We start from the raw sequence: 27,441 nt of genomic DNA on the forward strand, positions 1-27,441 counted from the left end.
TTCTCTCCAGCTTCAACTTTACTCTACTCGATCGACTCCACCTGACCTTACCTGACCTGACCTGACCTGACCTCATCTAAACTCGGCCCTACCCGGCTTATACTTCTACATCTATATATACCTCTCACGTGGATGCATCAACACCGTTCGCAATGGTCCAGTCAGACCCCATAACCAACCCTCTTTCTTCCGTCAACGGCCATACGGTCGAATCTCTACGCGAGGTAAAATACATCCTCCCTCTCCCCCATATTATAGATACATCTTGTTTATATTTAACTTTAGATATATAAATGTTTATCTACTTGTTAAATTTTGTCTCAAAAATATTAATATTATCAATACAAATTGTAGGCGTATAATTCTCACCTTCACTCCCAGATGTCTGGGCAACTCCCCTCCCGGCGCAAATCCCGCCTCGATCGCCAAGTCTCCCAGGACTCCCCGCCTTCATCCACTCCTCCCCACCACCGATCCGACCCTATCAAGACCCCTTCCTATCCTTTCCCTAATATGGGTCGCTTCAACATATCGTCCCCGACCGCCAGCGCTGCCAGTGCCGCTGCCGCTGCTATTGCCTCACCGTCCCCGTCTCTCCACGACAGAGCTATCCCCTCCGGTACCAATACCCCGGCCTCTGTCGGTTTCTTTCCCCCGGAGACAAACCCATCCGCCTACGAAAACCCGGACTTCCCTTCTCCAAATCTCTACGAATTGGCTCTCCTCCTTCACTCCGAGCCAGGTATCGATGGATTCTGGGACACTGTCGTCCGTATCATGAAGGAATTCTATAAAGCCGAAAGACTATCTTTAACGATCCCCACAGACCTCACCGACCTCTCCAATTCTCCTTGGGGACAGAAAGCTACTTACAACGACGTCGATGAGGAAGAAGAAGGAGAGAATTCTCCTTTACTAACATATCCTGAAGAAGAACCAGAAGGGATTGAGGAAGGACACAGAAGGAAATACTCTATAAACAATATTATTACTGTCAATGGAAATGGAAATGGAAATGGTAATCTCAATCCTGAAGGACCGGAATTACCGGGACCTCACAGAGGTTTATCTCAAGAATCCGTGGAGACGGTCGTCATTCCGTCAGATACTGGAGGTCCCGTATTCTCGCCTGTTACTGTCGACCTTACTCAACAGTCTCTTTCTCAATGGGACACTAAAGATGCCGGACACCAATCCGACCTTTCACCAAATTACCCTATGGACCCTTTGTTACATGTCGAAGACGACGATGCCAAGGGAAGGGTCTTTTTGAATCTACAACCCCTAACCTACGAAAGCGAACCTTTAATCGATGGTGCTGGAGTTAGCAGGGTATTAGAGAGAGGGAAGACGGTCGTTTTATCTCGCGAATATAAAGATATGCAGACAAAATGGGAACGACTAGCTGCCCGAAAGGAAGAAAGGGCTCGATTGCAAGATCAAAAGAAGATAGTCGACCCTGTTGTAGAACCACAACTACCTCTCAAATCGAAAAGAAAAAGATTCCCTTTTCCGTGTGTCGAAGACTTCCAGCTCAGATATAAAGATACAATGCGGCCAAAATCGCCAACTGGAGGGGGAGGGGGAGGAGAAAGGGGAGCTCCAGCTTTTGAAGAATTCGAACAAGCTGTATCTTCTCCCTGGTCTCAATCGCCTGCTCCTTCGCCTGCTATCCGTGCCGACCCTACCGACAACCCATTCTTCGCCCCTGCAAAGGTAGACGAGGAATGTTTCAATCCATCAGCCGAGAGCCCTCAGTACTCGATTGCCGAACCTATCCATGCTATTGGCCTGGAAAACGCTTCCACGGTGATCCACATCCCGTTGGTCCATCCATCTACCTCGATTATCAAATTTGGTAGGAGAAAATCTGCTGGTACCATCTTATCAGATGTCGTCACCGAAAAACGAACACCAATTGCCATTCTTTCGATATTATCCCCTGTGATTCCTTACCCCAAAAACCTAGTCCATTCGCTCACCCATCTATCCCCGCTCATGGCTACTGCTTTTGCACTCTCACAGGCTCATTCTAACGCTGCCCTTCAGTTCTCACATCTACAATTTCAAGGTTCGGAAGTTGCGACGCAACGAAAGCGGGGGGATGTCGGATCTTCTATTATGAGTGTAACCAGTCCGAGCGACTATACTAAATCTTCATCGAATACAAATTCTCTAGCAGGGACACCCAACCAAGACTTGATAGCCCCATTTGGAGACCCCAACGGCAAAAGTCCTATCAGCTCACCTAGTCCCAAAGCTTTCAATGGTGATGAATACTTCTCGGCGAACCAACGGCCGCCAAATTCGAAACGGCGGACGAGCTCAGGGGTTTATCACGTTCCTATGAGTCCTGGGGAACAACCTATACCGACAGTCACAAAACCACATCAATCAAGGATTGGTCACTTGATTGTAGAAGCTACAGGAAGACCACCACGACCTCCCATGCCCAGGACCATATCAGAAGTCATGGAGCCAAGTCCTAAAAAGACGAGAGATAACAGAGCTAATACTTCTGAGTCGGAGAAGACCTCGGATTCTGAGCGGGAGGGCAGTGTTGACATGCCATCATCGGAGGACATGCGGACCCCTAAAGCTATCTTAACACCAAAGACAGAGTCAAGAAAACAGAATACTGGCTTCTTCGGGACACCAAAGGATGCGGAACTCAGTATGGACGCTATCATGAATACTCCATCTGGGAAGCCGCATTATATCTCGATTCCTACGACAGATATGCTTCCTCTCACTCCGGTGCCTGAGACACCAAGTAGCATACCTTTACCCGAGACTCCATTACACGGACCATCCGTGGATTCGAGGGAATGGAAAACACGACCCGGAATGCTCGGGAGCCCTGTACCAGACCGCGGTGGCACATCCACACCGATCATGCCCAGCGCTACACACGATCTACAAGCAATTGAATCGGCACTCGAATCAACAATCTATCTTCTCCCATCACCGAGCACGGAAGGGCTTAAAGTGGAGTCCTCGGAAAATAAGAATGACTCGAAAAAGCGGATGCCGCTGAGGCGACACTCATCCCTGGCTAGTTCTTACAAACATCACACCAGGTTACATTCCCGCGGAGCAGATTTTGGGGCATCATTCCCTACTATCGCTAGCTCTTCAAACGTCCCGATGAGTCCCGGGGTTGCAGATAGGAATTCACCAAAGACGCCACTCGTGGGGCAACAATTCGACGGCCAGCAGAAGAATATGCCGCCCCCTTCAAATAAACTTCTACGTACTATCATCGATGCGATACCCGTTCATGTTTTCACAGCCGCGCCGCAGACAGGCGAGACGACGTGGGTTAATTCGCGGATGTTGAGTTACAGAGGAGCTACGGCGGAGGAGTTCATGGCGGATCCATACGAGCCTTTTCACCCAGACGACAGGGCGAATTACATACGACTGTGGCTTGCGGCGGTTAGGAAGGGAGAACCGTTTTCCTATCAGATACGGATCAGAAGATTCGATGGACATTACCGGTGGTTTATGATCCGTGCTGTGCCGTTGCGGGATAATCGAGGCATGATAGTCCACTGGTTTGGAACGAACATGGATATTCACGACCAAAGAATTGCGGAGGTGAATGCGGCACGACAGGCAGAGATGGCGGAGTCCGAAGCAAAGTATCGAAGTCTGGCGAATAGTAGTCCGCAGATAGTTTTTGCGGCTACTTTGAGTGCTGGGATTACCTTTGCGAATAATCAGTGGCTTGAGTATTCCGGACAGACGCTGGATCAGGCTCTGCAGCTAGGCTTTATGGAGTTTGTGCACCCGGCTGATCGGTTTAAATGTGCTCTACCAGGGTTTAGGATGGAGCAGATGACTGCGAAGGAGAAGGCGCTTGGGGCGTGGTTTAAAGCGGTTAGTGGGGATGCGGGGAGGGATAAGAGTGGTGAAACGATGGGAGTTAAGAAGGCGGAGGAAGAAGCGTCATCACCGCCGTTTTCGACGGAGTTGAGGCTTAGAAGGAAAGATGGGGAGTACAGATGGCATCTTGTCAGATGTGTATCTGTCGAGGCTTCGAGTGTTGAAGGATTATGGTTCGGAACTTGCACGGATATTAACGACCATAAACTTCTTGAACAACGGCTTAAAGATGCGAACGATGCGGCGAAGAAGGCGATGGAGAGTAAGACTCGTTTTTTGAGTAATATGTCGCATGAGATCCGGACGCCGTTGATTGGGATTAGTGGGATGGTTAATTTCCTGTTGGATACGCCGTTGAACGGGGAGCAGCTTGATTACTGTCATACGATAAGTAGCAGCAGCGATGGGTTGTTGATGGTTATTAATGATATTTTGGATTTGAGTAAAGTTGAGGCGGGGATGATGAGGCTTGGAGAGGAGTGGTTTGGAGTTAGGGCGCTTGTGGAGGATGCGCAGGAGTTGTTGAGTACGATGGCGATTTCAAAGGAGTTAGAGTTGAATTATTTAGTGGAAGTTGGGGTGCCGGATGTTGTTTGTGGGGATAGGATTAGGTTGAGGCAGGTGCTTTTGAATATTGTCGGGGTTAGTATTTCCCCTTTGTTTTAATCTACAATGGCTTCTCATTTTTAGGTCGGTGAGGTGCTAACTTTTTTGGGTGTAGAATGCGATTAAATTCACGAGTAAAGGGGAAGTGTTTACCCGCTGCTTTGTGATCACTGATCAAGAAGTTCCGGCGGATAGGGTGGTCCTTGGTTTCGAATGCTACGACACGGGACCGGGGTTTGATAAAAAGGATGAAGAGTTGATGTTTAAACCCTTCAGCCAGATCGACGGGTCTAGCACGCGAGCCCACGGCGGGAGTGGATTGGGGTTGGTGATTTCAAGACAGTTGGTTGAGTTACATGGGGGCAAGATGATGGCTACTAGTAAGAAAGGGGAAGGATCGAAGTTTTGTTTTTCAGCGGTATGTAAGGTTCCCAGGAAAGGGGATGATATGGCGACGCTTGCAACGGCTACGGATACGACAGCGCCTACACCAATTCCTACGCCGCCGTCTCTTGTTGATTCTTCCGCATCATCCTTGGAGACGGAATCGTCGGTTGGGACGAGTTGTGCGGGGGAAGGATTGGGGATTGTTGGCATTGGAGTGCAGCCTTTGAGTACGGATAGTCAAAGGGCTTTGGCGCACCCGGTACCTTCGGCGCAGGATCCGAGTTCCATGCGGTTCTCGTTGCCTGTTGAAGTTCAAGAGAAAGTTGAGAAGACAGCGAGGGAGAAGAAGACAGAGGTGGTGGTGGTTGTGAAAGAGGATAAGAAGGAAAAGGGTTATTACTTGGTGGAGAAGTTTGGGATATTGATTGTTTCGTTTATGCCGTTTAGTCGTCTTGCGATTGAGAGCCATATCCGCACTGTTTTACCCAAGAGGATCCCAGCGGAGATTAAAGTTGTTAAGGATGCTGAAGATGCGAAGAAGGTGCTTCTCGACGATGGAGGGATGATGTTTTCACATATTGTGGTCAATGTTCCTGATTATGCGGAAACCGCGGGAATCACAAGAGTTATATACGAGGAAGGGAGGTATTCGTCTACGACTATGGTCATTCTTACGACGCCTATTCATCGAACGGGAATCATCGAGGAGAATCCGAAGTTGTATGAGAAGATGGGAGCCAGGGTACAGTTTATCTACAAGCCGATAAAGCCGTCGCGGTTAAGTGTTATTTTCGATCCAGAGAAGCAGTGTGATGCGTCGATGGATCGGTATAGACATACGGCTCAGCAAGTGGTTGAAAGTCAAAAGGCGGTGTTCAGGAGGATGGAAGAGGAAGTTGGGAATAAAGGGCATAAGGTCATGCTTGTGGAGGATAATCCTGTTAATCAAAAAGTGCTTTTGAGGTTTTGGGAAGGATTGGAGTTGAGGTTGAGACTGCGGCTGATGGGGAGGAGTGTGTGGCGAAGGTTTTGGAGAAAGGGGTTGGGTGGTATAGTTTGATTCTTGTGAGTATTTTCCCCCTACTGCCTAGGTATTTAAGGGGCGTATCTACATTTTGATTGGGGGGCTAATGTCTGGGTGGTGAATAGTGCGATTTACACATGCCGCGCAAAGACGGGTTTGCGACATGTAGTGAAGTTCGGGCGTGGGAACGGGAGAATGGAGTTGGACGGACACCGATTATTGCACTTTCAGCGAATGTTATGAGCGACGTTGCGGAACGGTGTAAGGCGGCGGGGTTCTCGAGGTATGTTAGTAAACCTGTTGATTTCAGGGTGCTCGGGGAGACTATTAAGGAGCTTTTGGAAGAAGGGGAAGGGAAGGGGTGGGTTTGAAGGCTCCTTTTTTATCGACTTTTTTTTTGATTATATATAAGGAGGGTAATATGCACTGCATTGATCATGGCGTTTTATATGGGTGGGGTTTGTTTTCTCTGGCTGGTTTTCTTTTCGCTGTGGTATAAGTTATTTGTTTTATTTTGTTTTATTTTGTTTTATTTTTATTTTTATTTTTTATTTTTTTTTTTGCGGGTCTATGGGGCGTGTAACGGATAACTGGTTTCCCGGTTTCTTATCTCTTTTCTTTTCTTTTTTTTGTTCATTTAGTATGGGGGATTCGGATGATAAAATTCTTGTTTTTTTTTATTTTCTAAAAGGATTCTTTTTAATCATTGGGATGTTTGGGTTACGGGTGTGAGATGCGGGACGGGCATAGGAACGAATCGGAAGGGGAAAGCAGATTGAGTGGGTTTAAACTTCAGGAAGAGATCGGTATATACGTATATCAGATGGATGGATTGTGGCTATAACATTAACTCCCTACCCGTTTGTATAACTAGCCTAACTAACAAACTAAAAGTAAGACTAACAAAAAAGATTACGCCGACGGCGTAACAGATTGAATATGACAGATGGTGATATTTGTTGTAAGGCTGTTGATAGAAGCTTTTTTTACAAGGATAAGGGGGGTTAAGGGAAGGGAATACGGGAATACGAAAAGCCCTTGGGCCAGGTTCGGAAGCAACCGAATCCGAGAAGGCGTTTACATGCACGCAACGATTTTGGTGTTGCTATTGTTGGTTTTTTTTTTTGCTTAGTTTTGTTTGTGAGACGTCATTAAGGCTGATGGGTCTTGGCGGGTCTAGCGATACCGGGATTCGGAGGATAGATTTTGCGAGATCTCTGAGAGGAAGACCGTGGACCAATGACGCTTTGTAAAAGCTGCCTAGCAGTCAAACTAGTGGTTTTTGATGTAATATGCATACGCATGTTTCTAGTGCTACGGAATTTTCCTTTTCCTTAGGGGTTTTTGTTAATTTTCTAGTTTAGCTTCGCGCTGGATTGGGATCAAATCTTCGAGGTTCTTTTTTTCTTTCGGAGGAGAGGGTTCCCGGAGGATGCACACAGTATGTCAGCAACATGTATGCATATTTTTCGTATTTTATGGACTTTGAGGAAGAAAGACGAATTCGGAAGGAGATCTTTCCGAGGATTCTTGTTTGCTGCATATTGTGCATACGCATTGTTCATTGGATATCATCAAAAAATGTTACTATTTTAATTCCCCTTTTGATTATCTTCCATTGAGATCCGAAAGGCAATTGAATTGAAACCGAGGAGTTTTTTACTTTCTGACGCGTATTTTCTTTCGACGACTTGTACCAATGCCAGTTCCAAGATACTTGGGTCAATGAGATTGGGTAACGGATGTGGGAAATCCGGGTGCGGGTTCTTGGTGAGATGAAGCGATTTCCAAATGCGAAAATACCACACCTCACCATTGCTCCTCACATTCGCTCTCTCTCGTGCTAAAGCTACATGCGGGCGATCCTTTGCTGCAAATAGGCACACACACCCCACATGGTTAAGGAAAAGGAATTAACGCGGGTTATGGGTGCGGCGATAGTTAAAATTCGAGGGAATGAGAGGATGTGATGCAGTAGGTTTATTTAAGTAGAGGGTGGTTTCTCCCCCAAGTTGTTCCATATTTTTTATATATGTTCTTAAAGACAGCCAATGGAGTTGTAGTCTCTCTCTCTCTCTCTCTTTCTTTTCATGTGAGAGATCTATATACTTCTCTAGGTTTCCTAAGAAGTCAATATAAACAATAATAATAAGAAACAATGGCTTCGCCTACTTCAAAACCTACACCTCCGAAGTTGGGGTCAACGAATACTACAGCAAATTCCGGCCTATCCTCACCTACAACAGCCACAAACACCGAAAAGTATATCGAAATCGCTCCTACATCTTCTACATCCCCGCGTGCAGAAGCCGGCTACGCCCCATGGGGCGGCTACGACCAAGAAAACAATGATGGCATCGAAGAAGATCAAGATCTCGACCGAATCATCCGACAGATCTCACGTGTTCAATCCCGAGCTGGTGGACAGGAAGGTAGCCCGGGGGGATTAAAACGGGTTGATACCGTTGGAACTGTTAGCGGAGTAGGTTTCGATGATCCACGACTAGACCCGGAAAATCCTTCGTTCGATCGTCGGCTTTTTATTAAGAGATTCATTCGAAGTCTTGAAGAAGAAGGGCTGAAGCATTCGAGATGTGGGTTTCTGTTTAGGAATCTCAATGTTTCCGGTGTTGGTGCGGAGATTCAATATCAGGAGACGGTACTATCAGCGGTATATGCCGGGCTTAGGGGTGGAAGTGGTGGGAAGGAAAAGGTCATTCTACGGAATTTCGATGGGTTGGTTGAGGAAGGAGAGATGTTGATTGTACTTGGAAGACCTGGCTCTGGATGCTCTACCTTCTTGAAAACGATCTGTGGTGAAGACCATGGGTTGATGATCTCGGAACAGACGGAAGTGAAGTACAATGGTCTCGATAGGAAGACGTTCTTGAAGGAGTTCCGAGGAGAAGCGGTGTATAATCAAGAACAAGACCAACATTTCCCCCATCTTACGGTCCAACAGACTTTAGAATTCGCAGCGGCAGCTAGAACCCCTAGTGCCCGTGTCGGAGGCTTTGGAAGGGACGAACACGCCAAAATGATGACGGGAATCATTATGTCAATTCTCGGACTCTCACATACGAAAAATACCAAAGTTGGAAACGATTTCGTCAGAGGTGTTAGCGGTGGAGAGAGGAAAAGAGTTAGTCTGGCGGAGATGGCGCTCGCGGGTGCACCCATCGCTGCTTGGGATAATTCCTCCCGTGGGTTGGATTCCGCTACCGCTTTGGAGTTCGTCAGGAGTTTGAAGGGCGCGGCTACTTACTTCGGAGTTACTCAGGCGGTGGCTATTTACCAGGCCAGTCAGAGTATCTACGACCTATTCGACAAAGTGGTGGTTTTATATAAAGGTCGACAGATTTTCTTCGGAAGCACAGGCAGGGCGAAGGCTTATTTCGAGGAGATGGGATGGGAGTGTCCCGTCCGTCAGACTACTGGAGATTTCCTCACCAGTGTCACAAACCCCAGCGAGAGAAGAGCCAAGCCTGGGTTTGAGAGTAAAGTACCCAGGACCCCCGAGGAGTTCGAAGCCTACTGGATCGCCAGCCCAGAGAGGAAGCAGTTACTGCGAGACATGGACGACTGGGAGGCCGTTCATAACAGCGAGGAGACCTACGGTGACCTTCGAGAGGCTAGGAGTATGGCCAAAGCCGATCACGTTCGACCAAAGTCCCCTTATACGCTTTCCATCGCCATGCAAATCGGACTTTGTACGAAACGAGCTTACCAACGAATGTGGATGGACCTTACCTCTACTATCACGCATGCGCTGGGGAATATGGTGATGGCACTTATTGTCGGTAGTATCTTTTACGGATCACCATTGTCCACTGCCAGTTTCTTCTCAAAGACCGGTTTACTCTTCTTCGCTATCTTATTGAACGCCCTTGGATCTATCACCGAAATTAACATGTTATACGAACAACGACCAATTGTGCATAAGCATAACAGTTACGCATTCTATCATCCATGGACCGAAGCCGCCGCAGGTATCGTATCGGATATCCCCGTCAAATTCGTCGCAGCCGTGGCATTCAATATAGTCATCTACTTCCTCGGTGGTCTATCCTACGAAGCATCCAAATTCTTCATATTCTTCCTCTTCAGTTTCATCACGACTTTAGCCATGAGTGCCATCTTCAGGACTATGGCTGCGGCGACAAAAACGATTTCTCAAGCTATGGCTTTCGCGGGCATCATGGTCCTTGCGATTGTTATCTATACCGGCTATACGATCACACCGCCGTATCAGAGGAAATGGTTTTTCTGGATTTCATATATCAACCCTATTCGATATGCCTATGAAGCGTTACTTGTCAACGAAGTTCACGGTTTAGTCTACGAATGTGCGAGTCTGGTACCACCCTACGGAACTGGTGATAACTTCGCCTGCGCGGTACCCGGAGCCACACCCGGTAGTCGAGTTGTCAGTGGTGAAGCCTGGGCATCCGCAAGTTTCGAGTATAGTTACTCTCACCTGTGGAGGAACTTTGGAATCGTGGTTGCTTTCTTGATATTCTTCTGGGTCACTTACTTTGCGGCTACTGAGTGGAACTCTAAGAGTAGCGGAACTGCGGAATTTTTGGTTTATAGGAGAGGGCACGCGCCTGTTTCTAGGAGTGATGAAGAGGGAAGTGGAAATGAAGGAGAGGTTGGAGATGGTGGAGATAAAGTAGCATTGGCGGAGCAAAAGGATGTTTTCACTTGGAGAGACGTTACCCTGGATATCATGATTGCGAACGAGAAGAGGAGGTTATTGGATGGCGTTTCTGGCTGGGTTAAGCCTGGGACTTTGACGGCATTGATGGGTGTTTCTGGCGCTGGTAAGACGACGCTTTTGGATTGCCTTGCCCAGAGAATGAAGATCGGTGTCCTGACGGGCGACATGTTGGTTAATGGTAAACCTCTGGCCGCAAGCTTTCAACGAAGCACTGGATATGTTCAACAGCAAGATTTACATTTGGAGACCGCAACCGTAAGGGAGAGTTTACGGTTCTCTGCAGTTTTGAGACAACCCGAGAACGTCAGTATCGAGGAAAAGCATGCACATGTTGAAGATGTTATCAAAATGCTCGGGATGGAGGACTTCGCTGAGGCAGTTGTTGGAAATCCTGGAGAAGGCTTGAACGTTGAGCAGAGGAAGCTATTAACCATTGGAGTCGAATTGGCCGCCAAACCCGATCTGTTATTGTTCTTGGACGAGCCGACTTCTGGGTTGGATTCCCAGAGTTCGTGGAGTATTGTCAATTTCCTACGAAAACTTGCGGATTCAGGACAGGCTGTTTTGTCGACCATTCATCAACCTTCCGCTATTCTCTTCCAGGAATTCGACAGGCTTTTGTTTTTGGCAAGAGGCGGGAAGACAGTTTATTTCGGTGATATCGGACACAATTCTCAGAGTCTACTCGAGTACTTTGAAGGCCATGGGGCTAGGAAGTGCGGTGGTGATGAGAATCCAGCAGAATACATGTTGGAGATTATCAACGGCGGAGGGCAAGACTGGCCGGCTGTTTGGAAGGCAAGCCAGGAGGCCAAGGATGTTCAAACCGAATTGAACCGCATTCATGAGACGATGTCACACCAAGCGCCCAAGGAGTCTGGTGGATCAAGAGAGTTCGCGATGCCATTGGGACAGCAGCTTTGGTATGTCACAGTCAGAGTTTTCCAGCAATACTGGCGGACGCCGTCGTATATCTACGGAAAACTCATGTTGGGTGGTAGGTTTATTTTCTCTACTCTCACTTTCGCTATGATAGAATGCTAACTTGGTGGTTTTATAGTGGCCTCGGCGCTGTTTATTGGGTTCTCGTTCTTTCTTCCAAAGAGTTCACAGGCGGGGACGCAGAGCCTCATCTTTGCTGTTTTCATGGTCATGTCGATTTTCAGCACTATTGTTCAGCAGGTATGTCTCCTCGCCTCTCGCTTGAATCTAGTCAAAGATATCGATTCTAATATACGCTTTCTAGATTATGCCACGCTTTGTGATCCAACGATCTCTATACGAAGTCCGCGAACGTCCTTCAAAAGCGTACTCCTGGGTCACCTTCATCATCGCCCAAATCGTTGTCGAAATCCCATACCAAATCTTTCTTGGAATCCTAGTCTGGGCAGCCTGGTACTGGCCCGTCTTCGGCCGTCATAACCCAGCCGAAGCCGTCGTTCTCGTTCTCCTCTATCTTATCCAATTCTTCGTCTTCGCCAGTACATTCGCTCAAATGCTCGTCGCTGGTCTACCAGACGCCGCTACAGCCGGAACACTCGCCACGTTGATGTTCTCACTCATGTTGACATTCAACGGTGTCATCGCCCCTCCTAATAGTTTGCCGGGATTTTGGATCTTTATGTATCGTGTTTCACCGCTTACTTATCTCGTCGGAGGGGTTACGGGTGCTTCTATGCATGATCGAAAGATCACTTGTACGACTGAGGAACTCGCCATCTTCCCTCCCCCCTCCGGTCAAAGCTGCGCCACATACCTCGCTCCTTACTTCCAGGCCGGAGCGCCGGGTTATCTCCAACAAGACAATCCCAATGCCACGGATGAGTGTAGATACTGCCCCATCCAAGTTTCGGATCAATTCTTGGCCGCAAGTGGTATTGAATATAGTTATCGTTGGAGGAACTTTGGTATCATGTGGGCGTATGTTGGGTTTAATATCTTTGCTACTGTGCTTCTTTATTATTTGGCTAGGGTGAAGGTGTGGAAGAGTCCCGAGGCGAAGAAGAAGAGTGTTAAGGTTGCGTTGAGGAGGTTGAGAGATGGTAGGAGGATTGGGAAGAGGTTCCTTACGGATAAGGAGGAGTGTCCGTTGGAGAAGAAGAAGACTAATGATAGAATCTTTTAATTCGGTGACACGGGGTTTCTATTCCGTGGTTTGCAGTTTGTTTGTTCAGTCGCGGTTTGCAGATATCTATAAGTTTTAATTTTTTTTTTTTTTGCATCTTTTTTTAAGTATAGAAGGCTTATATGTAATCTGATAGTTTATACAGTTTATCTTTCACTTCCTTTTCAGAGTATACTATACTTCTCACGTTATAGTCCATTAAAACTATTACTAGATAGACGATAGACCTAGGATAAAATAGAGAGCTTGGTATCATAAATTAGTTGGTTTGAAATTATATTTAAGCCCATGTTTCTGTATACATATAGGCAACCAGACATCCTGATATCCTCCCTGGACCGATTAATATTATGGTCGCAATACAAGTTACATACGTCCACACTCCTAGTAACTCGTCCAGATTCACTAAGACTTGAGAACAACATCCATGATATGGAGGGATTTGCAGGTTTTCGCCATCCTAGATTGTCCGTATTCGATATTGCGTAGTTGTTTTTGGTGTATAGATCGTTGGGGAGCGGCTACGATTTACTCAAGTGCCCGAATCGATATCATGATGCTAAAAGGGGTGAGACTCGACCGGGCTTGGTGTGTGAGAACTCGTGAATAACCGCTGCTGGAAAACTGAAATCTCCAGCTATATTTCCCAACATCGATATATATCTCGAACGGTGCCGCCGAACCGTTCTAAGTTTGAGGTTATTTGGTTTTTATTCCGTCTGATCTTAATGAAGTTCAGTTTCGTCGCGGGAGTAAATCATAGCAATGATTTAGCGCCAACCATCGAAACAATGTACGGGTTGCGTTCTTGGTCTCTATGAGCATAAGCCGGAGGCATCTTATTCCCGTTCACCGGCTTGAACCGAACGATCTTCTTGGCCCTCTGACCCGACAGCCAAATGTCGAAATTATGATTAAGCCCCTGATAATCTCTCTGCATCCCAAGTACCCTCAGATACAACGCTTCCGTAAAATCAGGTTTAAAGTACCCCGCGGCAGGCTTGAGATTGCGGAGGAAACCGACAAGTTTAACGGTGGCTTCTGGGATATTGGTTAATTCTGGTGGGACTACGAGGCCTTCGCTCGCGGCTTTTCGTATCCTTTGGGCGAGTTCGGTGGCGTAGGTGCAGAATTTATCGATGAGGGATATTAATTGGGAGGTGGTGATGTGCGGCTGCGGCTCGGGTTCTGAGCGTGTGCTTGTGCTTCTCTCGGATGCAGAGTATCGTACCGTCGGTGCCATGGTTGGTTTGTGTGTGATGAGTCGGGATGAGGACATCTTGAATGACGTTTTGAAGGTTTAATTGGGAAAAATGATATTGATGATATTAGATGTTAGATGTTAGATGATTACTGCAAGAGAATATTCGAATGGTCCGTGGTTCTGGAGTATTTTCAACCACATGAGGGATTCATTCACCATATATACTCCCCTTCTCACCAGGCCAATGCATCAAAGGGGCCCGAGGACCAGCCGCCCGCAATTGTTTGTACACTTGTTCAACCGTGAGTGAATCGTTCAAAATTCCCCACAATCCCTTTCCCAGATGTGGCCCGCTTCGCTGGCCTCGTACAGCATTGTGACCAATACCATTCGAAAGCCGTCCCAAAGTTGATCATCACATTACATCACGACCAGCGCATCCTTGCATACAAGTAGCGTGTCTCACTCACATCTTACATCCAGGCGCAACACGACGCCGGGTTCAAATTACCACAAACGATACACTTGCCGACCGACCGACTTTTCGGGTAACTGCATCTATGTAGGTACCCTGTTAACTTTATTCCTTCGGCTTTGGGGGAACGGTTGATAATTATTTTTATTTCGTTTTCGTGATTTTTATTTTTTAGATTTATTTGTTTTGTGATCTAAATATCGACGCCTACAATTGAACTTTACAAAAGAGGACTTTGGGCATCAGGGATAGGGGTGATTCAACCGTGCCAATTTGGGAATTTGAAATCCTCTCTCCCAATCGAAATCCATGGCAGCCCACACCCCTCTGCGCGTTTCCTCTCAATAACGCAAGAGCTCTCTCCGCAATCTTGATGTTAGAAAGCCGGGGGAAGAGAAACAGCCCACGATCATCACGCTCTCAAGCGCCGGGTTACAATCCTTGATTCCATGCCGAAGTCCCGTTCCCAAGAAGCGTGCTATGATGTACAGAGTATCCACACAGTAAAGATCATTGGATGCCAAGACATCGCACCCAAGCAAGCCAAAGAAGGCTTTTCTTGATATTTCTGCTTTTGTCGTGCGGGCAATCCTCTGCTTTCCTTCGAATCCGATTGGAGAGTTAAACTTGGGTCAGAATAATGCCGAGGTTGAAATAGTATAGAAGGAACGAAGCTTTGGGTGAATAGCTTCTGGCTATGACCACGGCTTTCGATATCAAAGTAAACAAATTGACTATTTAGCATTTATTCCGTAAATTGTTACTAAATTAAGATTTATAAATAGTAAGGCCATGTTACCTTATCCAGGGAACACGACGACCTATTGAAACGCAATTCGTGAAATATATATCCCCGTTTGCCCGTGGCCATGCCGTAACATTAAGGTATATTTATCATGGCTTTTCTACCCCCTATTTTCTTTTGTACTTTTTTAAATGAAATCGAAAGCCGACATCATGATATCAAATGGCGTTGCGGAGCCGGCCTAGGAAGTTATATTCGGATTCGAACCGGTCGGATTCGAAGACTCGTCAATGGAATAATCTCCACGAACGCATGATGAATAGATAGCAGATCCCAAGAAATCGAACCTGTCATCTTTACACTATAGCTATGTCGAGGCTTCACCTCCCTAACCAATTATCTAGCAGTCTTAAACAGCGCAATGCAGACCGCAACCACCCCTTCGTCGTTGTCGTCATCGCCGAGCCCACCCTACAACATCCTTTATATACCCCAACTTTACATCTCAACAATCAGCTCGTACGGTTTAGTGGTGGTTTATGCATCACGTCGGTAGGGGCTCGGTCTATCAAGCGTAGAGTTCGCAACCCGGATTTAATCCATGCAATGGTCATAGGTAAGGCGCCGTGGGAATCGCCTGACCCGAGCGGAGATTCGGAAGTCTTTTTGACGAGAGTACGAATTCAGTGAGTTTCTGGGGGCATTTTTCTTTTATTGTAATTTTTTTGTTTGAAGTTTTTTTAGAGAAAGGGTTGGTGATGGATGGGGAGGTTGCAAGTGGTTGTGTGTTCGAGTCATCTGTTGAGACTCCGAGGGAGGTCCTTTTTTGTTCCTGTTGTTGATTGATGTTTATGATACTCTCCTCTCTTTAACTCAGTCCTACTTCATCTACCATGACATTCATCGCCGAGCAGACGTTTGCCTCGACAACCTAGTTATGTCAGGCCCTCGGCACACATTTCAAAGAGACGTGCCGCTCAACCTCTATAGAACCTACGGCCCATCCCCCTTCCTTCTACAACTTCGTAAAATTGAATATATATACTTTAGATAATATTCTTCAATTTTCAGGCTACACTATCAGACCCGAATAGACCTTCCCGGTGTTGTTACTGTTGCATTTTATTGTAATCACGTGGTAGTTGCTGGGCCAGCTCCCTCGCCTGCAAGGGGGACAATATGGTATATAGCTATAGCTCTAAACGTACATGAAATTGTAGTATTCTCGTCACCAAAGTGCCCTCCCAAGACTACGATTGTATGTACAAACCTTGTCTCGTACCCAGACCTGGTCGGTACAAATCCTGTATCAGTATATTATTACCTCAAACACCATTACAGCCACGTTTTCCGTGAATAGCAGTATCATCGGCAACCCGACGCTACCTAAAGTCTTAGAGGTGGTATAATTTCTCAGTCCGTACCTTCTACTCTGCGAATCGTGGATTTTAACATCAAGAAACCCCATCGCTACGAGAACCAATAGACTGCGTTGTAGACGTTGTATTCCACTCCCTCCTTCCCTTTTCGGTCGTACCGTAGACGTCTACGCATTCATAGCATTCAACTTACCCACCCCTTCCTAACCCTCTCCAGAATAACCGCCACACACACCCCCACCACCTCCATCGCATCCTCCCTCAACTCCCCTTCATCCCCTTCCCCACCAGTAACCAGCACGTTCCACTCATCCCCCAGAACCCTCCCATTACACCCAACCTTATAAACCCTCTGCGCATAATATTCGCCCCGTAGCATAGCTCTATGCACAACTTCAGTATACAAATCACACGCCTAACGACATGATCCCGAGATTGCTATGGCCATGTATGAAAATTCATGTCGTCGGTGATGTTGTTAAAAATGAAGTTTGAGATTGTGACTTGGGGGTGGATGTGGTATTTTTTGTCTGGGGGGAGATGGTGGGGTTGGAGGTCGGGTAGGCTTGTTTGAGGGATTGGGCGGTTATCAAAGAGGGGGTCGGAGTATTCTTGTTCGACTCGTTGGAGGATTTCGAGGATTGTGGATTGTGGTGGATGCTAACTCCACTCCTCCCTCCCCAGTTTTTCAAGCAGATCCAAAACCCTCGCCTTACGACCCCGAACCACCATCTCCGTCATATCCCCAAAACCTCCATATCCTGAACTTCCTTCCTCCCCTTCCTGTTCTTCCTAATCCCATACTCCCTTTTCGCAATACTCTCACCCATCTCTACTATCGTGGTAACATACTCCTTCTCATCACCATCAAACTCCCTTGTCGATGCATAAAACGATTTGAGTTTACATATACACCGTTACGGCGGCGGAATATATCCCGGCGTGGAAGAGGTGGGAGATTAGGTTTAGGATTTTTAGGTCTTCCTTCGGGATAGAGTCCAATGCGGATTGATTGTGGATGATCCTGCGGTTTGGGAAGGAGTGGGGGCGGGTCCGAGGTGGGATAGGACGTGGAGGAGGAGTGGAAGGTCGGTAGTGGGGTTGTTGAGAGGTGGTGATTGTTGGCTGGACGTTTGGTCTTGGTTTGGGGAATGGAGTCCATAGCTAGATTGAAGGGATTGAAAGGCCTGTTGGATAGAGGTGGTGGAGGTGGAGGTGGGTAACCCATGTCAAGGATGTAATCGCATATTGGTGGTGGTAGCTAAATGCTACATAAATCCCCCATTCCCGTCGGCTTTTTTGGACGTCGAATCGTCCGTTAATCATAAAGCTTATTAGTACATCTGACAGATATCACGAGAGTGATGGATGATAGGGATATAAAAAAGTATCCTGGGGTATATCCAATGTTCCTTGCATTTGAATTCTCTATGATCAGGCCCTCGATAGCAGCGTGCATGCGACGAAACAAAAAACTTATAAAAGAAAAGAGAAGAAAAAGCCCATCTAACAAACACAAAAACGATGGAAGACAATATGGTCTCGGGGGAATCTCTCTTTGGTTTTTGCTGCCCTCCTCAATTTTCCTTGATTTCTCTCAACTGTAATAATAAAAGAAGAAAAAAAGAACGATAATAGTCATAATAGCATAGCACAGACAGCTGCTAAGAAAAAGGCTCCCGGGGAATAACTCTGGACTCCGGCCCAAGGGCTGATCGATCCAAGCCTCTTTTTTTTGCTAATTTTTTCTTCTTCTCTCTCTCTCAAGTTTTGTTTGCGGCTCAATCCAGATTCCCAGTACGGCATTTAATAAGAAAAAAGAAGACGCGCTTTGTCAAAAAGACGGGGCAAAAATAGATAAACAACAACAAACCGCTCTTTAAATGCACTTTGCGGTTTTTACGAGAGAGGTCCAAGCGGTCGATGGATTCGGAAGGCGGTGATGCGGACGGGACCGTTGCCGTGAAGACGTTTCCTGGTGGGTTCGAGAAGTCGAACCGAAAGATCGCGATCGACTCCTAGACTAATCCATCATAAAGCGACAGCGCCGAGACGATAGTCTGATCCTTCTGACTGCCTTCGCGGAACTCCTCCAGTGTGAGACTGTTACTCTCATCTTTATCCATCATGCGGAATATCTTTCTAACACGCTTTTCTGGGGTGTCTTCATCTTCGGGTAATTTTACCATCGTGCCGACCTATGATTATCTATCAGCTGCAGTCCCCTTTGTAAAAAAAAAGTGTGTTTTTGAATATACCATTTTATAAATCGCTTCGACGATTTTGAGCATTTCATCGTACGAAATCTCACCGTTACCATCAATGTCGTACAGCTGGAAAGCCCATTGCAACTTGTCTTCCAAAGTCCCTCGCGAGGTAACGCTCAAAGCACAGATGAACTCCTTGAAGTCGATAGTCCCGGAGTGATCGGAGTCGAAGACGTTGAAGACGTAATCGGCGAAATTAGTCGGGTCGCCAAAGGGGAAGAACTGTTTGTAGATTTTCTGGAACTCCTGCTTGTTAAGGGAGCCTGACGGGCAGTCCTTCAAGAAACCTAGATTGATTCCGCCGAAATATTAGGACCCGATATAGTACGCTCGGGAGATAGTAGGTATTCACCTTTGTACCATTGCTGGAGCTCCTTTCTATCGAAATGTGTGTTTTTCTGGAGATCATCGATCTCCTGCTGGGAGAGTTTAGACTGACTGGTAGGTAAGAACCGTTAGTAAAAGTACATGTGTAGATGCCCGAATCCACCGTTCGAATGTTCCTCGGTCCTTGTCGGGATCGCGTGAGAGAGACCTGAGGCTGAAGTGTGTGTCGGCGTTAAAGGAGAACCGCGGGCAACAGCAACAGCTGAAAGGAATGCCAAGGCGCAAAAAAAACCGGGGGGAAAGTCGATGGATTGAGGGGCAACACTCACTTCTTTCCCATATTTTACGGTCGGAGGACCCGAGCGAAAGTTCCGTAGAGTAACAGTGGCAGCGGAGGAAGTTTAAGTGGAGTTTGTATCGAGTGCGAGCGTGGAGATAGTGTATGGGGGTGTCTTTGGTGGTTGTTGGGAGTGTGGTCGTGGAAAGGGAAAGAAGGAAGAGATATGTATGGCGGGGGTCTGCTTGTTAAGTTAAAACGACTCGACTCGGTCTTTCGTCGCTGACAGAACAACAATTAATTCACCAGTCCAAATTTAATATAAAAAATTTTACAAAAATAGCATGAATGGATGTCCGAAAGGGCTGTTAATTTGTAAATTAACAGCAAGAGGACAATCGATACGTAAGGGCTTATGTATGTCGGAGGTATATATTGCCGCAGAGGAAGAAGACGCCACACCGCACTCACGATGCGCACGATTTTCCTTTTCTATTAATTAATTCCCAGCAGTGGCTCCAGTCTCGGTTGGAATCGATAGTATGTTGTAATAAGAACGATATGAAAAGGTGAAGTTACCAAGAACTGTACCGGCGGGACGGCCGGGTTATATATAAAGTTATCTAGCTTGAAAGCTTGCTTGGTAACTTAAGCTTAGCTTAGCCTTGTGAACAAGTGACGAAAGAGCTCGATCAATTCACAGATCCGCCACTGATATCAGATACCTCAGCAGAAAAGCTTCAGAAGTGGAGACAAACTTGCACAGCCTCAATGCACAGGGGTCACTCTAGCACTCCAGCACTAGCTCCCCACTTCCTCCCACCCCCATCCGCATCCCCTTCGGTGTTGTCGCATTTAAGGTTGACCGGGGTATGTAGTCATTGATCTAGACTGAATGAGGAAATTTTGGAATTTGCAACATCCAATGAGATTGAGTAGAGAATCCATGAATTCATTATTAATCCGTATATTTGTCTCTGATCAGGCGGTGTCGGAGATATTATATTGGCCGGGATATGGTGATCGCTATTCAATGCAATTTCGCCCTCGTCGATTCCACCGCCAATGTAAAGATGAAACGGTGCATACCGGACGTAAAAAAAAAAGCATTAATTGCAGTCGAGAGTATCGGCCTTTTGATGATAAGGACGGATATATCGATATCATTGCTTGTCGCCGGGTGAATATGCCAAGATCGGTGCTTGAATCGTATGTCGTGGAAATAGGCGAGGATGTGACCCACATCGCGACTTCGTATTCAAACCACCCCTCCATCATGAAAAGACCCCGATAGCCTATCCCACGTATATTATACTCCCCGATGGACGCAGTTCTCAAAAAGTCGCTCGATGCGATCGAGTCCTCTCTCGCATCACTGCTCGATTCCGTCACCGTCGATGACCCATCCAGCGATGCCGCCGCCGCCCTCGTCGCCGCCGATGACGACCTTTCCTCCAGTCTAGAGCAACGTACGGTACACACCCCTCCATCCCCTCCCTACTTTATACCGAAATCCACCATTCTAACGTCCTAAATCGTGCCATAACATAGTCGTAACCCACCAAACAAACTACCAACGCCTCCTCCACCTACGCGCCCTCTCCTCCGCTCTAGACTCCGAACTCTCAACCCTCCTAACCACCCTCTCCCAAGCCCGTACGGAACTCCAATCCACCACCACAACCGTATTCCCCTCCCACTCCCGACAGGTAGAATACGAAGCTCTCCTATCCTACGCCACCAAAATCTCAAAATTCACGCGACCCCCAACACATCTCAAATCATCACCACAGGCCGAACCTACGACGACTGCAGAGGCTTCTTCGACGGCTTTGGTACTAAAATCGGCGGATGTGAACGGGAATAATGTGCCGAAAGATGATGGTGCGGAGGGTTCGGGCGTGAACAATACCGCCGGTACCGGTGCCGGCGAAACCACCGGGAATGCTGCGACGCGACCGACGGCCGAGGATATCGCCATGTTAGACCCGACGGCGGGTATGCCATTCGTGCCATGGCCGACCGAGGATATCATGCGACGGGGTATTCTGGCAAACATGGGTTCGATGGAGACCATGCCTGATGCTACAGCCGGGAAAGAGACGGATCAAGGAACAACCGAGGGAGATGCGACGGTACAGGCCGCGGCCCCCAGCGGTGGGAGTAGGCAAATGTCGGATGCAGATAGGGAAAGAGCGAGGGAAGAGGCGGCGAGAAGGGAGGCGGAAAGGAAACAGAAGGAACAGGAGGTCTTTCAGGGATTGGACCTTTACGACCCCGACTCTGATTAGGAATCGTCGGAAGGTTGAGTGTGTCGTGAACAGATATCTAATAGCGTCTGGCCGTGCTAGGGTTTCGGTTCTATGGTAAAACTCGAAACCAGCATCGCCATGTCTCCTTTTACGTATCTAGAAATTTAGCTATCTCCTAGCTTTGGATTCCTAGGCCCCTGGGCAGGTATGATAATGTAACCCGAATATTGTCATTGAAGAAATCATATAAGCACGACATTACTTGAATTTTGGCCCGGTGGTTATCAGGCATAATTTGTCTGACAGTTTCTCGGGAAATGATATATACGTAAGTAATATTATTTGCATAGCTACCGCAGTGCCTTATAAGGCGAGGACGAAGCAGAATAGCTCCGTAGGTACGTGCAATCCTGGGATCTTTTTCGAGTCGAGACAGAGACCTATTGGTTCAAATTTACACTGTACAAATGTACAAAAGCCCTCCGCTCCCGCTCCCACAGAATAAGACCTCGGATCCAAACCACAAGCTTGGAGGATTTAGCTATTGGATGTCAAAATCGGCTAAAGAGGGTCCGGTATTTACCTATTCTGGCGAGTATTTCCCGAGAGCTCAGTTGTTTTCAGATCCGATCTTGTGTAACATTATCCTAAGCGAGCCAGGGGCCGTCCTAGAACTGCCGATCCGTCTTCATGAATCATCTGGTTTTGCACATATCGTTTCCCCTGCGTAGCCTCGATCCTCCCCAGCGAGTCCCAAATTGGATCAAATGCCGTGGTTTGGATTCACGAAGCTACACGGATTATTGACAGGCACCAGCACATAGGTCCACCCGTCCGAATGATATCTCCGGCCACATATATCGATTAAGGGTTCAAGAACACGAAACGGAGATTCAGTCCGAAAAGAAGTCCAGACCGTATCCCAACTGCCTGTTATGCGATCGACATTCCACCGCCAGATGGGTCTTGCTGCTGTTGGCAGGGTCCTGGAGTTGTCGAGTATATATAAACTAGACGCAGCCTGGTACTTGTGTTCACCGTCATGATTTACACTGCTAGTCTACGAAAACTTCCATTATCCATCAATCGATCTAAAATATAGATCCGTAGACCGCCAAAATGTACTTCATCAAACAAACCCTCGCCGCCACCATCTTCGTCTTCTCGCTACAAACGACCTTGGTAGCCGGCCAATCCGCATCTCTCGTTCGATCGTACATCAGATCCGAAAGAAAGCTTGCAGAAAACCTTGGTCCGTTAGTGGATAATCTAGACTATCATTTGGAAACCGAGCAATGGGCTCCTGTTTTTCGTGCAAGTTGGCTATCTTTATATTCAAATTTCCGAGAAAGAAAAGTTTGAGACTGATAAGTGTTAATTTTATAGAAAGTAGTAACCGGCGTGGAAGCCCTCGCACGAGGAATCAGATTTGCCGAAAGTAGATTTGGTGACAAGTTGCCGAGGTTCGATGGGGATGATACAAAGGAGATAGAAAAGGATTTCCTATCGGTGAGTATCCGATCCAATCAGGCACGAGTAAGATTAGAGCGTTAACAATATATATTAGTTCGCCGACGAAGCCGTCGATGCGCTCGCGACTTTAACGAGGAAAACTCGACCAGCCATGCATGTGAAGGCAGAGGAAGGGGCTTTCCAGGATGCACTTGAACCTTTTAAAAGCCTTGACAAATCTTTGAAGGTGAGCTCATATATGGACTCGCTTGAAACAATCCTCATTTTTTTTCTAAAATTTGGATTTTTATGATTAGACTTATCTGTCGAAACTTTTGGACACCATCCCATCCGCCTCCGAATCCGTTGTTGTCAGCATGCAGCTGCTTCAGGATAGTGCGGGTGGATTGGTACTTATATTTCAAAACACCGTTGGTACCGGAGAGTCAATCGTTGTGGATAACCACCGGGGGTCTGGATCCGTGAAAATTATTATCGAATAGACGTCATACCCACTCACCTCGTGCAGGTGCCGCTTAGATATCAATCTAAATCTGTGGGGGAAACGCACTTTCATTTCAGTCGACCCGGGTGTTAAATTTTAATAGATACCGAAGTAGTTAGCAGAGTTCCATAGATTTATATCGAAGAGTAAGTAGTTACTAGTTCAAGCAATGAAGTCGGATAGGTCCAGTTGCTTGCAATCCAATGGGGATGTTTTCATGATATCATAACATTTGTGTCCCCCCAATCGGCCAATAACACGAATACAGACCGCGATAGCCCGGCCCCACGCATTCATGACATTATCCCAAAGTGGATCCATGCATGGATTGTAAATTCTTCAACTTATATATTAGCTGACGTCCCTGGCATGATACTTGAAGACAGGCAGTCAGCTGGACAAAATGATATCAACAATGCAACTGCTGCCAGACTATTCCAATTTCGTGTATACTTTCGATCCGCTCAATCGATGCCGAGATCGTCTCGATCGATCTAGATTCGCGAATTCCTAGCTTCAACGCATGCTTCGTGCAGGGAAGCATTCGGAGATAATCCGGTCGCAGATAATCTTCAGGCTAGTCACCCTTGCGCGTGGGAGAAATCATAACATCCACAACTGTGTCCGCCGAGGCAACGTTATCAACACCGTCTTCACGTACGGACATTCATCGACGAAAAATGGGGCCGGGGCGACCCTATAGTTGCAAAGGCCTTGAAAAAAGTTCACGAATTGATGGATCATATGTATGATGCGGGGTTTGATATATACAAGTTAGTAAATGGGTTAAACGATTTTTGGGGGTAAGTCTTTTAAAATTTTCATCAAGTATTCACTTTGGACTGTAGCACAACCAGAGGTTAACGGAAATCATGGTTAATTACTGGTACTTTAGCTTCCACGCCTGTAGCTTTCAATATCTTGAACAAACCCTTGGCCATCGACCCCAGTTTGCCGGTATATGGCCGCTGCGATACACGAATACATGACCCTAGGACGCGATATAAATCGTTCGATCTAATTCCCACAATAGAAACTCGGAGTGAGATTGTTATGGCACGGTGGTTTACGTTCGATCTAGGGATGGCGTTTCGCAAGTATTTGAGTTTACCGTATGGTGAAAGGAGAGAGAAGTCCGTATTTGTATAAATTATAGTGTTTAGCCTCGAGAACGATATATAACACTAATGTGGATTTATGTGCCTTCGTAAGCTGCCTTTGAATGATAAGTTGAAGACAGTATGCATATATAAGCTCACGAAATACCCTTGAAGACGGTAGTTCCGCAAATAACGTAGAATTCAAAAAGTATGAAATTGCCTATTGGATCTATAAGCCTAAAAATAAAGTAGGAGTGAAGTAGTAAGACTATACAAACCATAAACTCAAGGGCCTCCCTACCAAATCAGTGAATGGAATATGTACTCCAACAATCTATTAAAATTATTTACTCGTGCCTCAAAGACACGAAGCTAAACGTAGCTACATGTATACGATACATTTACATGTTGAACGATCCTCAAGTTTATCTGCCCCCCTGGCATGATCTTTGAAGATAGACAGATTAGCTGGATAGAATTTAAAACAGATCCAGCAATGATTGCCAAATTAGTTTAGATTGATGCATGCCCGTGATCCACTCTGCGCAGCTCCCAGACAAATCTAGATTCGCAATTATATTACCCCGAAGGGGACCTAAGCTCTTGGAGGTAACCTAGCCTCCAACACTAGTCCTTCGATAGCTGGTCACCGATAGTCTTCAAGTACTAAAATAGGAAAGCCCCCCCAAATACCACAAAGCCTCCTAATCCTCGCATTCAATGGACCTTCCAAAACCCTCCAAGCTAAGGTATACGGGCTTAATCATGCGACTCTTCAAACTCACCACCAACGTAGCCTTCTTAGCGGTCTTTTCCACGATACGGACGACATACGGGGCAAATGCGCTCATTAGCACTATTGGTGTAGGGCCATCACTAAAGAAGTCGAGTTTACCCGATTTCTGGATAAAGTACCTGTCGAAAAGCTCAACGAAATTGTCATGTCATATCTCGGGGACGAGGAAGTAATACGTCGGTTTCAATTCTAAAAGCCGTTTAGGTCACCGATTCATTTTAGTGCGATTTCCAATTGCTGGTTTGTTTAATTTTTATTCTCACGACCCCTCATATTAAAGATAAGGTAGCTGTAATGGGGTTCCAATTTTATAATTGTAAAATTGTACGGAAATTAATATATATGAACTATATTATAATTTGATTGGATTCATAAAAAAGTGCTTACTATGGGGTGTAAATTGATCTAGATTATTAACGGGACAAATCCTAGGGAATCGAATCAATACCTTGATCAGATCCTAAAAAATCTTTAAAAGAAACTCGGGGTAGAGAATTCTGGCATGGTGGGTTGCAGTGGCTCGAAGAATATGATTTTACATTACCAGTCTTCGAGTCCGGTGGAAAGAGAGGGAGTTGGCGTTTTTTGTGTAAATTATGGCACTAGGCCTTGAGAACAGAGGTAATATAATACTAGTGTAGATCTATAGTTATACATCCGTGGACTACGTTTAGATAATAAAGTGAACTAAGTGTGAGAATATGCCACTGGCGGGAACCCGTAACGCAAATATACATATTCAAGAGATATAAATTTGATTTTTGTAAATATAATACCACTGCTATCAAGCTATCTAAGGTAAGACTTTAAAACTCCAAGGCCCTGTGAAGAACTACCAACATGCTTTATATGGCAGGCATTCAGGTAAACCCGCAAGTTGTCTCGTCATGAAAGCCCTGTGGTGCTACCACTGCACACATATCCCCGAGCGCCTTCCAAAATAGTGAAAGGACCGGTCCCTCCCGAATCCAAGACATACCCCGTTGACAGAATTGGTGACAGCTGTTGAATCGACCCTGTTAGGCGATACGCTACATTTAAAACGCAGTCATAACAGACGGTCGGATCGAACATGCGTTGAAATGCTGCTTTTGTGAGTTCGGCCACCTCGTCGAAATCCTTCGGCCAGGCTCTAATTTCTAGACATGGCCCACAACAAACATCTGGTCTGGAAACCGGGTCAGAATTTTGTGGTATATCTAGGGCTACGGGGTTTGATGGAAATCCAGTCCAAAGACAGTCCGTGGTTGTTGGAATTTTACAATGTCTAACGGCATAGCAGAGCTTTAGCATGATGTGGTAGCGACCTACTGCGAGATGCCACCAAAAGGTCATAGCTATGTAGGAGTTTAGCCATCGCCGTCCAAGAGTAGCGTCTATTTGCGCCGTCAGCCGATTTGTTTCGGGACATATGCATCCAGTCCTGGAGCGTGACAGATCCTGCTGTATCCGAGTGTTGGAAGCTTCGCCGTGGATCACGTCCCCAGCATAGTTTATGATATTGTGCATAATTCGCAGGTGGTTTCTACAAGCTTCACCAATTCTACCAGGCGCAAAATTCCATTCCAAACTCGCAATCTGTGCAAAGTCCTTCGAATCCAAGAATGCAATTATTGTCCAGTCTGTGTGATTTCATTTGACAAATCCATATTGTTGGCGGACTGTCTCGAACCCTATCCCACATGGAACAGCGGCGACATTTTGGGTAATATTGTATCCTTTATTATAGACTTTCGCGCTGAATCTAAAATATCCTCGTCATTGTGGAACATTGGCCGATGGAACTTCTTCAAAAGAGTGAGTGCCTGGGCCCAGTCGGAGATACCATACACAACAAGTTTTGGACAGAATTCAGGATCGCATCGGGGAAAGATGGGAGACAACACGATGAACCATCCGTACCATATCCAAG

At 46.5% G+C, this 27,441-nt stretch overlaps 6 protein-coding genes across 6 annotated transcripts; 4 read left to right on the plus strand and 2 right to left on the minus strand.

Moving 5' to 3' along the window:
• Positions 1 to 152: 152 nt before the first annotated feature.
• On the plus strand, positions 153 to 6,276 carry DFL_003507 (uncharacterized protein; the record flags this gene model as incomplete). Its single annotated transcript, XM_067632453.1, has 5 exons — positions 153 to 224; positions 355 to 4,530; positions 4,610 to 5,709; positions 5,835 to 5,946; positions 6,031 to 6,276. 5 exons carry the CDS (start codon positions 153 to 155, stop codon positions 6,274 to 6,276), a joined length of 5,706 nt encoding a protein of 1,901 aa, XP_067490720.1.
• Positions 6,277 to 8,063: 1,787 nt separating this feature from the next.
• DFL_003508 (uncharacterized protein) lies at positions 8,064 to 12,750 on the plus strand (the record flags this gene model as incomplete). The annotated part of the gene is made up of 3 exons (XM_067632454.1): positions 8,064 to 11,622; positions 11,686 to 11,807; positions 11,872 to 12,750. 3 exons carry the CDS (start codon positions 8,064 to 8,066, stop codon positions 12,748 to 12,750), a joined length of 4,560 nt encoding a protein of 1,519 aa, XP_067490721.1.
• A 757-nt stretch (positions 12,751 to 13,507) lies between these two features.
• On the minus strand, positions 13,508 to 14,029 carry DFL_003509 (uncharacterized protein; the record flags this gene model as incomplete). The annotated part of the gene is made up of 1 exon (XM_067632455.1): positions 13,508 to 14,029. The coding sequence occupies one exon, from the start codon at positions 14,027 to 14,029 to the stop codon at positions 13,508 to 13,510; it is 522 nt and encodes a 173-aa protein (XP_067490722.1).
• Positions 14,030 to 18,571: 4,542 nt separating this feature from the next.
• DFL_003510 (uncharacterized protein) lies at positions 18,572 to 19,487 on the minus strand (the record flags this gene model as incomplete). Its single annotated transcript, XM_067632457.1, has 4 exons — positions 18,572 to 18,751; positions 18,812 to 19,107; positions 19,173 to 19,258; positions 19,477 to 19,487. 4 exons carry the CDS (start codon positions 19,485 to 19,487, stop codon positions 18,572 to 18,574), a joined length of 573 nt encoding a protein of 190 aa, XP_067490723.1.
• Positions 19,488 to 20,745: 1,258 nt separating this feature from the next.
• Positions 20,746 to 21,715, plus strand: DFL_003511 (uncharacterized protein; the record flags this gene model as incomplete). The annotated part of the gene is made up of 2 exons (XM_067632458.1): positions 20,746 to 20,893; positions 20,976 to 21,715. The coding sequence occupies 2 exons, from the start codon at positions 20,746 to 20,748 to the stop codon at positions 21,713 to 21,715; spliced, it is 888 nt and encodes a 295-aa protein (XP_067490724.1).
• A 1,080-nt stretch (positions 21,716 to 22,795) lies between these two features.
• On the plus strand, positions 22,796 to 23,631 carry DFL_003512 (uncharacterized protein; the record flags this gene model as incomplete). The annotated part of the gene is made up of 4 exons (XM_067632459.1): positions 22,796 to 22,990; positions 23,063 to 23,185; positions 23,244 to 23,375; positions 23,446 to 23,631. 4 exons carry the CDS (start codon positions 22,796 to 22,798, stop codon positions 23,629 to 23,631), a joined length of 636 nt encoding a protein of 211 aa, XP_067490725.1.
• Between the last annotated feature and the right edge of the window lie 3,810 nt (positions 23,632 to 27,441).

The sequence above is a fragment of the Arthrobotrys flagrans genome, assembly GCF_004000055.1.
Source record: "Arthrobotrys flagrans strain CBS H-5679 chromosome Unknown unitig_0, whole genome shotgun sequence".
Lineage (NCBI taxonomy): Eukaryota > Fungi > Ascomycota > Orbiliomycetes > Orbiliales > Orbiliaceae > Arthrobotrys > Arthrobotrys flagrans.